At 39.4% G+C, this 15,803-nt stretch overlaps 1 protein-coding gene across 1 annotated transcript in view; it reads right to left on the reverse strand.

The window, feature by feature from the left end:
* The window catches only part of LOC138415488 (leucine-rich repeat-containing protein 37A3-like), a 49,835-nt gene that overhangs the window by 17,041 nt on the left and 16,991 nt on the right, over window positions 1-15,803 (reverse strand). Inside the window, exons 8-11 of the mRNA XM_069544107.1 lie at window positions 11,499-11,570; window positions 10,524-10,604; window positions 1,351-1,422; window positions 739-813 (exon numbers count right to left, since the gene is read on the reverse strand). Coding sequence (XP_069400208.1) covers window positions 739-813; window positions 1,351-1,422; window positions 10,524-10,604; window positions 11,499-11,570 — 300 coding nt within the window. The remainder of the gene's footprint in view (window positions 1-738; window positions 814-1,350; window positions 1,423-10,523; window positions 10,605-11,498; window positions 11,571-15,803) is intronic.

Consider the following 15,803-nt stretch of genomic DNA (forward strand, 5'->3'; position numbering starts at 1 on the left):
GCAATCCCAACTCTCAGACGTTGCCAGTGGGAATGCAAAATGGAACAGCCACTTTAGAAACCAGTTCAGCAGCTTCTTAAAAAGTTGAATAATCACTTAACATATGATGAGCAATCCCACCCTTAGGTATTTTATCCCAAAGAAATGAAAATATACGTTTGCACAAAACATATGCTCACACATGCATGTGAATGTTTTCAGGGGTTTTGTTCATAATAGTCAAAACACAAAACAACTCAGCTGACGCTCATCAACTGAAAAATGCATAAACAAACTATGTACCCACACAACTAGAATACTACTCTGCACTATTGCTGAGGGATGAGCTGCCCACAGGTGCATCTGCATCAGTAAATCTCCAAGGTGACTGGCTAAGTGAAAGGGTTAGTCAAAACCAAAAAGGCTGCATGTCACATGATTTCATGTATAAGATACCATGGAAAAGGCAAAATTATAAAGACAAAAATCAGATTGGTGGTTGCCAGAGGCTGTAGTGAGAGGAGGAGACTGACTACAAAGGGACATGAGGGGTCTTTTAGGGGGCTGGAGAAGTTTTCTATATCTCAAATGTAATAGTGCCTACAGAACTATAAGGCCGTCAAAACACATCAAACTGTATATTTTTAAACAGTGAATTTTATTAAATGAAAATTATACATCAATAAACTTCAAAAAATAATAAAATAAACCTAAAAATACACAATCGAGTGAAAATAAATATAACAAAAATCAACTTACAGTGTTTCCAATTCAAGGGTCATCATGAGAATGCTTTCAATTGTTGTGAGTGACACTTGTGTTGTTCCCATGTCTCTGAAGGAGAAGCCCAAACATGCAAGATATAAACATATAATATAAACACAAATTCTAAACTTAAAATTTTTAACATGTGACTACTTCAATTCTGAATTCTTATATGCCCTAGATAATTCCGGAGAACTCTTATTGGAGAAATTTAAATTTGCATCATCAAATTAATGACCCTGGTGCTGAATAGTAAAATCTTTATTACCCTGACTTCTTATTTTCAATTGCATCTACCTCTCTTGATAACTTTTTTTTTAAAAAAAATAATGTACCCCTTATTCCTTTTTGCTTTCTGGGATAAATAATATTCCTACATGCATCTCCATGTCCCGTATCTGTGTGTGTTCTTCAACACTGCTCTCTTCCTCTGCTGGCTGTCTTACTCATATACCATCTTTACCTTTTTTCTTTGCCAATAACTCTTATATCAATAACCTAGTTAAAATTTAAATTATGGCTTTTTCGTCAAAATACTCAACCTGTAACAAAAGTAAGAAAGAGCAGAAATCATCTCAAGGGTCATGAAAATGCTGCAATACTCACAAATATTTTAATGCTGGCAATTTAAAAAGATACGAATCTTCCACTGCTGTCAAAGGATTACGATTGAGAATTCTGAAAAATGGAATGGAATCAAAATTGTCCACACTTTCAATGACATCCAAGAAAGTTTACATGCATTTTTGGGGCATATGGAACTTGGTAAAAAAAATAATCTTTTTCTGTCTTTACCTATAAATCACCCTTAGAATCCGTAAAGCACTATTCCTTTGGGAATTACCCGTGTCTCTAGATGATAAGAAGGAGAAGAGAAAAAGAGGGAAAAAATAGAAAAATAGTGGATAGTAAAGAAAAAATACGCCAAAGAACTTTTCAGGTCAAAAACCCTAGAAGTGGCTATGCTGGTAGGAGGCCCTTGCTCCATAAGAAATACTATTTCTAGAGTCCTCCATAATTCAAGGTGTTTTTCATTTCTAAAAAATTTTTTTATATTTCATAGTTTAAACTACCCAATTAAAGACAAAAATAGGACAGTTCCTTGATTTTGAAGCCAAAGAAGAAGAGATAAATACAAGAGGAACTGGTGAAAGTCATATTCCCATCACGTGGTCCCATGTGTATCCTAGGATCATAGCCTTTGCTACTGTGTATATAATCACCTGTTTGTCAGTCTCACAGGTTGTCAACAGTTTGAAAGCAGTGGCCGCAGTATATTGTCATTGTTATCCCTGTGCCTGACAGAGTGCCTAATATTTACTAGGTATTTAATAAATGTTTGTTGAATAAATAAATAACATTTTATTTATCTATCAAAAAAATGAAAAAATTAATTTTTTGGAACAAAGTTTTATTCCAAAATCCTAGAATAGATTTTCTTCTTAGTTCTTTAAAACAAATAAGGAAAAGGAAAACCAAGAAGAAACAGGAAGAAAGGAAAGAAAATCTGTCTTTAGGGTAACTCCACCCAAGAATCACTAGCATATTTTTGCAGAATATTGTAAAGTTAATTATCACAACTAACATCTGTTGGGTTGCTAGGCATCTGTGACTGGCATTTAACATTTAATCCTCATAGTAATCTTACATGATCGATTTATTACCCCATTTTACAAATGAGGAAACTGAGGCACAGAGAAGTTATATAACTTGTTTTAAGTCATCAAACTAGTAAGCAGAACTGGAATTTGTACTCAGTTCTGACTCTAAAGCCTGTGTTTAACCTGTATGGGAAAAAAAATGAGGGATTAAAAATATCTGTTATGTTAACCTTAATTGTGAGAGCACTAAATATAGAAATACCTTTTCAAACTTCATCTATCCATCTGGGAAAGCCTCTATGAGAATTATACTTTCTCTTTTTCTTTTTTTTCCCATGAGCAAATATTTAATTAGCCTATGGTCACTGAGATTTTAAACAATGTTGCAGGCAAATCAGTAAAACTGATGGAGTAAGGACATCTGAAAATTCGTCCCTCCATAAAAGTAACAACAACAAAACTGGCCAAAAAATGGTCAGAATCAACTTTTCCTGAACTCTGAAAATTTAACCAACAGGCTTGCAGCAAAAAGGACATCTGAAAATTCATCTCTCCATAAAAGTAACAACAACAAAACTGACCAAAAAATGGTCAGAATCAACTTTTCCTGAACTCTGGGAATTTAACCAACAGGCTTGCAGCAAACCAGGGAGCCATTTAGTCAAGGAAAATAAATTAATTTCTGTAAGAACAATGAGATCTGTGTTGCCCCATTTTACAAATGAGGTAACTGTTCACTTGTTCCAGACCTTTGCTCTCCATGCCTTGAAAAATAGCCCACACTTCTGGTACCAGAGGAAGCAGAATGGACTGGGAGGGCCTTCAAAGCCTCACTTCCAAAGCACTATCATTATTTTACATGTTTGGTGGTTCCCTGGAAGACCTTACTTGAAAGGTTTGCCTTTGACCTGACTGGAAGCTACCTAATGTAAAAGGCCTCTTCTCGGGTACTATTTTTGGAAAATATTTTCAGGTAAATATTTTAACAAGACAGTTGTATGAGGCCGTGGATAACAGTTTGAGGCAAAAAACAGCCTAACCAAAAAGCTTAAAAAGAAAAGCTGAGTGACTTCCCTGGTGGCTCATTGGTAAAGAATCCACTTACCAAAGCAGGAGACATGGGTTCGATCCCTGGTCCAGGAAGATCCCACATGCCATGTGGCAACTAAGCCCTGTGCCACAATTACTTAGCCTGTGCTCTAGAACCTGGGAGCTGCAACTCATGAGCCCATGCACCCTAGAGCCACCCTTGTGCTCTGCAACAAGAGAACCCACTGCAATGAGAAACCTGTCCACCACAACCAGAGAGTAGCTCCTTACTGCAACTAGAGAAAAGCCTTCACAGCAAAGAAAACCCACAGCCAAAAAGAAAGAAAGAAAGAAAAGCTGAGGAATGAGATGCCCACAGAGACTCTGTAATGTTCCAACACATTCCTGGGAAACTAGAAGACCACAGGACATATTCTTGGGAATCTAGAAATAACTATTAGCCTTAGTGAAAGAGTTCAGCAAAGTTACAGAATGTAAGATAAATATACAAAAATTAGTTATATTTCTACACAGCAGCAATGAATACTACAAACATGAAATTAAGAAAACAATTCCATAAATAACAGCATCAAAACAAATAAAATACTTGGGAAAAATTTTAACCAAATAAGTGCAAGATTCACACTGCAAAGTATGAAACATTGTTGAAAGAAATTAAAGAAGGTCTAAATAAAATGGATAGGTTTCACCACTTCCCAAATTGACCTAATGTTTCAGGGCAATGTCTGTCAAAATCCCAGTCGACTTCTTTCCAGAAATTGCCAACCTAATTCTAAAATTCGCATGGCAATTCAAGGAAAAAGAAAAGCTGAAACAATGTTGGTGGTATCAAAACCCAGCTTAAGGCTACTGCAGTCACAGTGTGGGGCTGGCATAAGAATAGACACGTTAAATCAACGGAACAGAATTGACAGTACAGAAATAAAGCCTTGTATTTATGGTCTATTGATTTTCAGCAAGAGTGCCAAAGCAACTCAATGTGGAAAGCGTAGTCTTTTCAAATAGTGCTGGGACAACCGTACATCCACACACAAAATAATGAAGCTGGACTCTTACACGTCACACCATATAAGAAAATTAACTCCAAATGGATCAAATATCCAAAAGTAAGAGCTAAAGCTATAAAACTCTTGGAAGAGAACACAGGAGTAAATTTTTATGACCTTGCATTGTGTATATGCTGTGTTCAGTTACTCAGTCAGGTCTGATTCCTTTTTGACCCCATGGACTGTAGCCCACCAGGCTCCTCTGTCCATGGAATTTTCCAGGCAAGAATAATAGAGTGGGTTGCCACTTGCTACTCCAGGGGATCTTCCTGATTCAGGGATCAAACCCACATCTCTCGCATCTCCTGCATTGGTAGGCAGATTCTTTACCGCTAAGCTACCTGATACCCAAAGCATAAACAATCAGAGGAAAAATAGATGAACTGGACTTTATAAAAATTAAAAATGTTTGTGCTTCAGAAGACACTATCAAGAAAGTGAAAAAAGATAGGACTTCCTTGGAGATTCAGTGGTTAAGAGTCCACACTTCCAATGCAGGAGACATGGGTTCAATCCCTGGTCCAGGAAGATTCCACATGCCCCTGTGGGCAACTAAGCCCCCATGCCACAACTACTGAGCCCACGCTCTAGGGCCACAGCTACTGAAGGCTGCATGTTCTAGGGCCCTCGAGCCACAACTCATGAGGCCCTGGGCCACAACTACTGAAACCTCCGCGCCCTAGAGCTTATGCTCCATGAGAGAAGCCTCTGCAATGAGAAGCCTGTGCACTGCAGCTAGAGAGCAGCCAGTCACTGCAACTAGAGACAGTCTGTGTGTAGCAACGAAGACCCAGCATAGCCAAAAATAAAGAAACAATAAATAAATAGAGCAGCGTGTACATGTCAGAAAAGGAAAAATGTGAGTGTCACATGTTTGGTGAGGCACAGTTCCTCAAACTTTTGAGGAGCTGAAAAACAAACTTTTGGCATTAAAACCTATCAGATCACTGACAGGCTCCTGTGACAGTGAATTGCTTCACTTTTGCATCTTCTCCTGTCCACTTTCCCCTAGTCATCACGAACGCCTATATATAAAAATGGAATGTCATAAAGCAATAGGTAGCCAAAACAGTTTGGCAAAGTTTGTTATCCTTCTCCAGAATTATCTCAATTCTCCAACCCTTCACTTTTTCTTAATAGCTTGCCCATGGGCTTGGTTCCATGAGCTCACTGTTTTTTCTTAACCAGGAAGCCCTTCTCTGAGATGAACATCCTTGTGTTCATCCCTAGTGACATAAAAGTGTGCAGCCACTCTAAGTTACCGTTTCTTCCTCCTGCCTTTAATGCAGCCTTTTGTTCACTAAGCTTGTGTCTGGGCAAAGGGGAGAATGAGTGTGAATGAGTCGACAACTCAATGTGGGGGCTCCTACAGCACCGACTTTCCCACAAACCAAAGGACAAATGGTTTTAGATTCCAGCGGACACTGTACTACAGATCATTTCCATTTTGGCTTGATTCCCTCATTTTACACATAAAAGGTATGCCAACTTCTAGTCCATTACCTTTTTGATTCATGAGCTTATCTTTATGGAACAAAACATGGGAACAGTTGTGGTTTTTTTTTTTTTTTTGGCAACTTTTTAAAAAGTTTCATTTGAATAATTTCAAACTTATAAAATGTTACAAAAACAAACAGATCAAGGAATATGTATATATTTTTACCCGGATTCCCCTAGGCAACAGTTTTTATTAGCCTCAAAGACCACCTCAGAGTCAAAGTTTAAGGAATGCTGTCCTAAATGGTTTTGAAAAATGTATCTTATTTGAAGAATAAAGTTCAAATGTTTTCGCATCAGCCTTCTGCTGTAGAACACAAAATAAGGGAACATTTCTTACCTGTTATTTTTTTCTCCAAATTCTTCTATACAGGTCCAGACAGATGGGCTACGTTTCCTTTCTATTAACTGAGGAGACAGAGAAGAATTGAGGACTGAAGCTTGTCATCACTGTCCTGAGTGTACTGAAATCCTAACAGCTTTAGCTGAAAAAATGTCCAAAGCAGGCAGTGAAAACAGATTTCAAATAGGACAAACTCCACAACTATCTATGCTAGAACCCCAAGGCAGGCAGGGCAAACTGGTTCCTTGGAGGAAGGCGGTCAAAGAAATGAGCAGAGTGACCTGGACCCTGTTCCAATATATTTGAAGTACTTGGGGATGGGCTGACCCCCTTTCCTTTATTCATCTACATAGGTCCATGAGCCATGAGAACATGACTCCCCACGTGAGGCTCCTCAATACAAGACCTCCAGCTGCACCACGTAAACCCTTTCTTGGGATGGGGTGGGGGCAGCCTAAAGAATTTGAAGTGGTGAATCTGTCTTTCCGTCCAAGTTCTGAGAATAGCCTTGTAGAAGAGTCCCTGGCAGGGAAGAACAGAGAAAGAAATAAGGGAATTGGGCAGACCTGAGTTTGAATTCTGATTGTCACTTTCTGGTACAGTGACTTGAATAATGAACATCTCTGTCTTACTTAGTACCATTTACCTTGTAAGGCAGCTTGAGGATTAAGTGAAAGAGCGTAAGCAAAGCACCCAGCATAGACTGGGCACAGAGTAGGTGCTCAGAAGTGATGATGTCATATTTGCACCAGCCAGAAACCCTGGGGATGCCCAGAGGTGGCCTGGCTAAGAGCTCCAGAAGTGCGGAATTATCACAGGGGAGCCAGAGCTCTCTGCTCTAAAGGCGCTATTCAAGTTAGAAGCCAACTTCAAGATGCAAGGTACAAAGAGCCAAATTGTCATCAGTTAGTTCTTACTGCAAGGAAATGAAGAGCTGCGTAGAAAATTACTTGCAAAGCTCATAAGCGGTTTTGCCTCTTATTAACAGTGTGAATCTAGGCAAGTTATCCAATGTCTCTGAGTTTCAATTTCCTCATCCCCAAAATGGGGATAATAAGAGTCGTTGGGAGAATAAAAGTGTGAAGTAATATGTATTTAGTATTTACCATGTATCAAGCACTGTGGTAAAAGCTTTAGGTGCACTATCTTACTTGTATAGTAAGTATAGTGCCTGGAACATAATACGTATCTAAGAGATGTAGGTATTAAAGAAATGTTATAGGGCAGAGGAAGAATTACTATACTTTTGACAGAGAGAAGAAACGTTGTAATATAGGTGGTAAGAATAAGATGTAGTTGGGAGAAGAAAAATAGAGTAGTTGCTAGGTGTGACAATCTCAAATTTTTGAACTATTACAAAAAAAAAAACAAAAAACCCACAACCAGCAACCCTAAATCATCCCAGATCCAAGTGAGTTCTTTTTCATTTTTAATGTCGATGCCATTCTGAATCTGAGAAGCTGCCAGGATTCCAGTACATACCAAAAAGTGATGACGACACCCTCCAGTATGCTAATTTTTGTGTGTACACAGCTATCTAAAGGAAACCAAGGCCAGCCGACTGGGAGGCTTGGTGACCACAGCTCAATTTGCCTTCATGGTATGACCGTTTGCCTTCATGGTATGACCGCATCCCTCTCATCAATATTCTCAACGGTGGGGTAAATAATTCAATAGGGATAAGGCTTTGGTTTTCCTCTAATTTTCTCATAATGCTTATGTTCTTGGTACAATATTGACGTACCACAGACAAGCCAGCATGTGAACATGCTCTGTCTGGATAATTAGATAGCCTTTCTACACTGTACAGTCCTTCAGTTTCTAAAATCATGGAGCTTGTATTGTTAAAAACAATGAAGTGACTAAAAGAATTTTAAAAAAAATAAGCCATCAGTCTGGACCTGTGTAGGTGAATGAAGGAGAAGCACTTTAAAGTCAGAAAAAAAAGTATACTTAACATTTAGGATTATCAACCACTGCTGGTGAAAACATTTCATTTCATTCCTGATTTCATCTGAAAGAAATATGATTATTACTGCCATTCACAAAGTTGTACTTAATTAAAAAGCCCTTGGTTCAACTTTGAGGTAAATTTCAGATTCAGAATAGACACTGCTAACCTGGTTATCTGGTGTTTGTCAATAACATACAGGCTTCATTTAAGAAATCTACTGTTATAATTACCTGAAAGCCAGTGAAGAATCAAGTTTTTGTAGGGCCTGAACCTTATCTACTTTGGGAAATTCTAATAAAAGCACACAAAGATAAGAATACAAAAATTGCTAGGACCACTCCCAAGACTTTGGAAGGGACTTATGCAAGTAAGGAGCCCTGAAGCTTAAACTTCATTTAATTCATGATAAATCCACCTCAACTGGGGCCCTTTACCAAACTTACTTAATGCAAGGGAAAATATCTTTTCAACTTATAAACACCCTAGTCATTATAAGTAATAAAATGACTTAACTCGAGGGGTAGCATCTTCTCCTGGCATCTTGCCTTTGGAAAGAGAGATGCAATAAAGTTTATATCTCACCATGGCAAATGTTGCCTCAAGCAAATTAGCTTTGTCTAGTAGAAAGACTTGGCCCCAAACCAAGAGCCCTACCCCCAGCACCCACTTACTGTATGGTGACAATCTTTTGATGGTAAAACTTTGAATGAGTTTTAGGAGTACAGTATTAATTTATTTCCAACACCAGATAGCTCAGATTCTTTCATTACCTTTTCCTGTCATTCATGATAAACACAAAAATTCAAAAGGGACGAGCTGGTGTCTCTTCCCTTACGAATCTTTTCGGACCCACCCCCCCATTTTCTACGTTGTTGCCCCTGCCCACCTTGTTACCCTGCTGCATAGACGCTAGCATGGCTCTCATATATTTTCCCATCAACATCCATCTTCCTCTTTCCAGTGTGAGAGCTTCTTGGGGACACAGTCCTTGTCCTATTCTTCTTTGTGTCCCCAACACAGCACTTAGAACAGTGCTGACACACAGTGGGCATGGCACTCTGTGAATGTTTTTGAATGAATTCATTAATTTTTGTCAACTGTGATTCCACAAGTTATTTTCCTGTTGCCTGCATAGCCACAGTGAAACTCTGATTCTTATCAGGGACTCTTAGCACTATAAAATGTTTAGAAAAGGTGGTGAGTTTAAGACAGTGTATTGACGCCACTGAAGCCTCCTGGTGGAGGGACCATAGGGCCTGCTCTCTGGCTCTCTGGCCAAAGGAAAACTGACCCTGGGTGCTCTTTGCCCAAAGTAGGAAACTCATGAGGGGCGGGGACGGGGGAGGCTACCCAAGGCAGGGATCTGTAGCTCTGGACACACCCTCAACACCTTCATTAACTGGAAAGGAACTGTGTGAAACTGGATTTCTGAGCCACACGACAGTAAGAGTCTTCACCAAAGCCAGGCGTAGACAAGGCTCTTTACCTTGACTCGAAAATCCCCTTCCGACCATGGATGTACTATGATTTGCTTGTATCACAGAGAAACCACAGAATTTTTGAGCAGAAGGGGTGTAAAACCCCCACTTGTTATTGACAAGTAGTCAGGAAAGGCTATAGCATTAGGCTACAGCAATGTATTTTCTTTATATTTTTCACACTACAGCTGAACAAAAACATCAACTTTTTCCATAACTGAAAGATTCCTACCGGCCACAGATCATTCACTTCAGAGGCATACTCTTTGGAAAACAAGGATCTGGGTGATGGGGGAGAGCCCTGTGGTGGATGTTCAGGAATTCCTTTTCCTTTACCGTTTAAAAGAAGCTAATGGTTGAGGAAGCATACACACCTTTTGTTCCATGAAGAAATGTGTGCTAAACTTAGATCTTTGCAGTTTCGCCTTGCATAGCTTTTAAGAAGTTAGGAACTTTGAGCATGAGCAGGAATCAAAGTTAAATTCAAAAATGGAACGTCATGGACCCTTCCCGTATTGGAGCAGGATCAGTGGGATTCCATGACAGTGCTAATTTGAATGTTTTTGCTTGGTGCCTTTTATTGCCTGTGCCAAAGATCAGTACTATGGAAACCAAACTGTTTCATACTTAGGAGTTAGACAAGTCTCTTGACCTCTTTGTACCTTAGTTTCCTCATTTGAGATAAAAAAAAAAAAGGATCTCAGGACATAATTTTCAAGATTCATACTAGGCTTACACCCAGGTAACCAATAACTGTATGATGTTTTTACACATAGTTTTATACATGTATTCATCTTCTATTTCACTTACAACTTGTGTAAAAACTGCATTCCATGCCAGGCCTGAAATGTTCCAAAGCTCAGTTCTGTGAGTAAATTGCAACCAAGATTTCTACAAAAAAAGACACAAGCAAAAGAAGAAGAAAAATATATATTCTTTCAAAACGCTTATCCTTTGGCGGTAAATCTAATTTATATATGATGAAAATAACACCAGTACTCCCTCCACACAGTAAAGAAATGTCAATGTGGAAGATAATATGATTTACACTTTAATGATTATATATGTGGTGCATTTAGCAAATGCTCAATAAATGCTTATGTTGAGTGATCTTTATTTCTCTAGAAAAGCAGCACTAGTGACATTTGAGACTGGATAATTCTATCTTGTCCTGGGGCTTTCCTGCACACTGTTGAATGTTTAGCTGCATCTCTGGCCTCTGTCCACTAGATGTCAGTAGCACATACAGTTCTAACAACCAAAAACGTCTCCTGCTGCTGCTACTGCTAAGTCGCTTCAGTCGTGTCCGACTCTGTGCGACCCCGGAGACGGCAGCCCACCAGGCTCGCCCTTCCCTGGGATTCTCCAGGCAAGAACACTGAAGTGGGTTGCCATTGCCTTCTCCAATGCGTGAAAGTGGAAAGTGAAAGTGAAGTCGCTCAGTCGTGTCTGACTCTTAGCGACCCCATGGACTGCAGCCTACCAGGCTCCTTCCATGGGATTTTCCAGGCAAGAGTACTGGAGTAGGGTGCCATTGCCTTCTCCGAAAAATGTCTCCAGACATTGCCAAATGTCACTTCATGCAAAATCACCCTGGTTGGGAACCACTGTTCTATAACGATTCACTCTGATCCGTGTAATAATTCTCACACTCAATATTTGCCAGAGACAAAAAAGACTTGTTATATAATTTTAATGATATTTTTAAATGAGTAACAAATTAATTTGATAAAAATTAAGTTTTCTAAAAATTCCAAATATAATGAAGTTATATTTGTAACTTACATAAACTGCAAAAAAGGAAGTGGTTCAAATGAACGTCTTTCAATAGACTGTATTTTATTGCAGGATAAATCTCTAGGAAAAGTAAAAGGAAAATATTGCCTCAATTAGCTATTAGATATCTATTTAATAGGAATAACTAGTAGAGGTTAGAATGATAATAATAAATACATAGCTTGGGTCTAAACTCCAAACCTTAGGAATTGTTATTTGAACCTTCCAGAGTCCCTAACCCTGCCTTCACCTCTCTCAAGAAATCTCTATAAATAAAATATATAACTATAGAACTTTTTTAAAGTTTATATCATAATCACCTGGAAGGCAGCTATCACTATGGACTGTTAGTCACTCAGTCATGTCCAACTCTTTGCGACCCCATAGACTGTAGCCTGCCAGGCTTCTCTGTCCATGGAATTCTCCAGGCAAGAACACTGGAGTGGATTGCCATTCCCTTCTCCAGAGGAACTTCTCAACCCAGGGATCAAACCTTGGTCTCCTGCCTTGCAGGCAGATTCTCTACCCTTTGAGCTACAACTATAGATCTTGATAGATTTTGGAGGTAATCTTTCCTGACAGCAGAATTGATTAGATTCCCACCTTTTGTAGTCTCTTCAAATTCTAGATTATGAGCTCAAAGTTTTTATTCTCTAATTACAATTTCTAACATTAAAAGTAATTTTCTTATATTTACACACCTCCCAATTTAGTTCTGTTTTTCTAGGCTAATTCAGTACTAGCAGAAATAAAAGATATATTTTCATACAACCTGAAAGGAAGTTACTCCCCTCATTGATATGTAACTTTACCTAATTCAGGATTATACTTTCTATCATACTGATTTTTATTTGAAAATACCCACTCTTGACTATAGCTGACTATCCTGTTTCCATTGATATCAGCTTGTGTCTCATTCCACCTGGATGGGTATAACTGTCTTCTGACTGGTGTTTCTATCTCTGCTCTCTCCATTCCTAAGCCAGCCTCTACACGATCATCAGTTTAACTCTTCAGAAAGTGAAAGTCGCTCAGTCGTGTCCGACTCCTTGCGAACCCATGGGCTGTAGCCTGTCAGGCTCCTCAGACCACGGCATTCTCTAGGCCAGAATACTGGAGCAGGGAGCCGTTCCCTTCTCCAGGGCCTCTTCCCAACCCAGGGATTGAACCAAGGTCTCCCTCATTGCAGGCAGATTCTTTACCATCTGAGCCAATTTCCAGAAGTAGTCCTTAAATACCAGCACCATTTGTGAACTTACTGAAGATACAAATACTCAGCCCTACTCTGGACGGATTGAATCATTAACTACAGAGGTGGAGCTTGTGTTTCAACAAGCCCTCCAGGTGACTAATTCTGCTGCAGGCTCTCTGTCCTAGAGCACTGCTGTGGTAACACAGTCGCTTGGCATGATATTATGGGCTTGGTCCCCAATGCCCTTGATAATCTGGCTCTCATCTCCTACTCTCCCCACTGGAACTTTATGGGTAATCAAAGTGTTTTTCCTGTGTTTTGTCTTTCTCCCAATTTTCTTTTGCGAGCTTATTCTTCCCAAGATGTCTATCTGATGATACCAATGGCCCTTCAAGTTTCCGTTTGAACGGCATTGCTTTAGCAACATCTTCCCTGATCCAGTTAGAAGTCTTTCTGCCCTCTTCTATGCTCCAACACCTACTTACAGCTCTCATTACCCTTATTCATTTCCTTTTTTAAAAAAAGAAAGCTATTTTTGCATCCCATTTTCTCTCAGCGTAAAACTCCTTGAATGCATGGGTTAGATCCTGTTTATGCACGTTGTCTATCATGCTTGCAGCCAACACATGGACATAAAGCAAACTCAAATATTTATAAAATCAACAAGTAGGGAGTGAATAAGAAGAAAATGACTGTCTTAAAAGAAATGTAGCTTTATTCCTGTGTGGCTCCCTCTTCTGTGCCTCTACAGCACTTTGTCGTTATGGTTTGAGTTTCTATGTTTATTTTCTCTGTGAGATCATGAATTGCTAGGAGGAATCCTAGCTTAACCACCTTTGTGTTTCCAACACTAGGCTAAGTTCTTAGCATATTCCTTTTTAGCTTTTTTATTGACTGGCACTTTTAAAAAAGAATGAGCATATGGATGCTAACATGAAATAATCAGCTTATAAAGTAGTAACGAAGGGCCACAATAAACTGTGGAGAGTTCTGAAAGAGATGCGCATACCAGACCCCCTGACCTGCCTCTTGAGAAGCCTATATGCAGGTCAGGAAGCAACAGTTAGAACTGGACATGGAACAACAGACTGGTTCCAAATAGGAAAAGGAGTACGTCAAGGCTGTATATTGTCACTCTGCTTATGTAACTTATACGCAGAGTACATCATGAGGAACGCTGGGCTGGAAGAAGCACAAGCTGGAATCCAGATGGCTAGGAGAAATATCAATAACCTCAGATATGCAGATGACACCATCCTTATGGCAGAAAGTGAAGAGGAACTAAAGAGCCTCTTGATGAAAGTGAAAGAGGAGAGTGAAAAAGTTGGCTTAAAGCTCAACATTCAGAAAACGAAGATCATGGCATCTGGTCCCATCACTTCTTGGGAAATAGATGGGGAAACAGTGGAAACAGTGTCAGACTTTATTTTGGGGGGCTCCAAAATCACTGCAGATGGTGATTGCAGCCATGAAATTAAAAGACACTTACTCCTTGGAAGGAAAGTTATGACCAACCTAGATAGCATATTCAAAAGCAGAGACATTACTTTGCCAACAAAGGTCCATCTAGTCAAGGCTATGGTTTTTCCAGTGGTCATGTATGGATGTGAGAGTTGGACTGTGGTGAAAGCTGAGTGCCAAAGAATTGATGGTTTTGAACTGTGGTGTTGGAGCGTCCCTTGGACTGCAAGAAGATCCAACCAGTCCATTCTGAAGATCAGCCCTGGGATTTCTTTGGAAGCAATGATGCTAAAGCTGAAACCCCAGTACTTTGGCTACCTCATGCGAAGAGTTGACTCATTGGAAAAGACTCTGATGCTGGGAGGGATTGGGGGCAGGAGGAGAAGGGGACGACAGAGGATGAGATGGCTGGATGGCATCACTGACTCGATGGGCATGAGTCTGAGTGAACTCTGGGAGTTGGTGATGGACAGGGAGGCCTGGCATGCTGCAATTCATGGGGTCGCAAAGAGTCGGACACGACTGAGCGACTGAACTGAACTGAACAAAGGGCCTAATCCACTGAGTAATTATCTTTGTTTTTCTCCAAACCGTGTTTGTAAGGTTTGGAGCCCAGACAGGAGAAAAGAAAATGGTTGCCCTTAAGGCTTTGAAGATTTGATAATTAAAGAACTATTGTTAGGGTGAGGTGAGATTCTTTATATACTCATCTCCCTTAACTCTTTTATATTTGCAAAAATAATCTACTTGTTAAACAGCATCATAAATTGGCTTAATAATGGTTAATAACATACACATCTTGGATGCCATGGACAAAGGACAAAAATTGAGCTTTTAAAGCAAAGAACATGGTATCTCCTTATCCCAAATAAACAAAAACATTATGCAAGCATTTCTTCTTGGATAAAGAAGCTAGAGAGGGTATTCCCTGGAGGTCCAGTGGTTAGGACTCAGCACTTCCACTGCCAGGGGCCTGGATTCAGTCCCTGGTGGACGAACTAAGATCCTGCAAGCCACACAGTGTGGCCAAAAAACAGAGGCTGGAGAGATTTTTGTTTTGTACCTAGTGAAGTTAGGGGCATTTCTTATATGTTTATTTCTGTAAACATTTCTAAATATACCACTTATACATCATCTTTAACATTTTTAATTTCATGCAATTGCTCCATGAAATCCTTAACAACAGTCTGTTCTTTTGATAACTTAATGTGTTCTTGACAAAGTACTGTTTACATAGTTCATCTGTTTAAATATTTAACATTTTAGTGTTTAAAGTTATATATTTAACATTTTCCTGTGTTTTTATCTTTCTCTCACTTTCCTTTCACAAGCTTATTCTTACCAAGATTTCTATGTGATGATACCAATGGCCCTTCAAGGTGCCATTTAAACAGCATTGCTTTAATAGCATCTGATAAACTATGGACAGAGGTTTGTGACATTGTACAGGAGACAGGGATCAAGACCATCCCCATGGAAAAGAAATGCAAAAAAGCAAAATGGCTGTCTGAGGAGGCCTTACAAATAGCTGTGAAAAGAAGAGAAGCAAAAAGCAAAGGAGAAAAGGAAAGATATAAGCATCTGAATGCAGAGTTCCAAAGAATAGCAAGGAGAGATAAGAAAGCCTTCCTCAACGATCAACGCAAAGAAATAGAGGAAAA

The sequence above is a fragment of the Ovis canadensis genome, chromosome 11 (genome assembly GCF_042477335.2).
Source record: "Ovis canadensis isolate MfBH-ARS-UI-01 breed Bighorn chromosome 11, ARS-UI_OviCan_v2, whole genome shotgun sequence".
NCBI classification, from domain to species: Eukaryota; Metazoa; Chordata; class Mammalia; order Artiodactyla; family Bovidae; genus Ovis; species Ovis canadensis.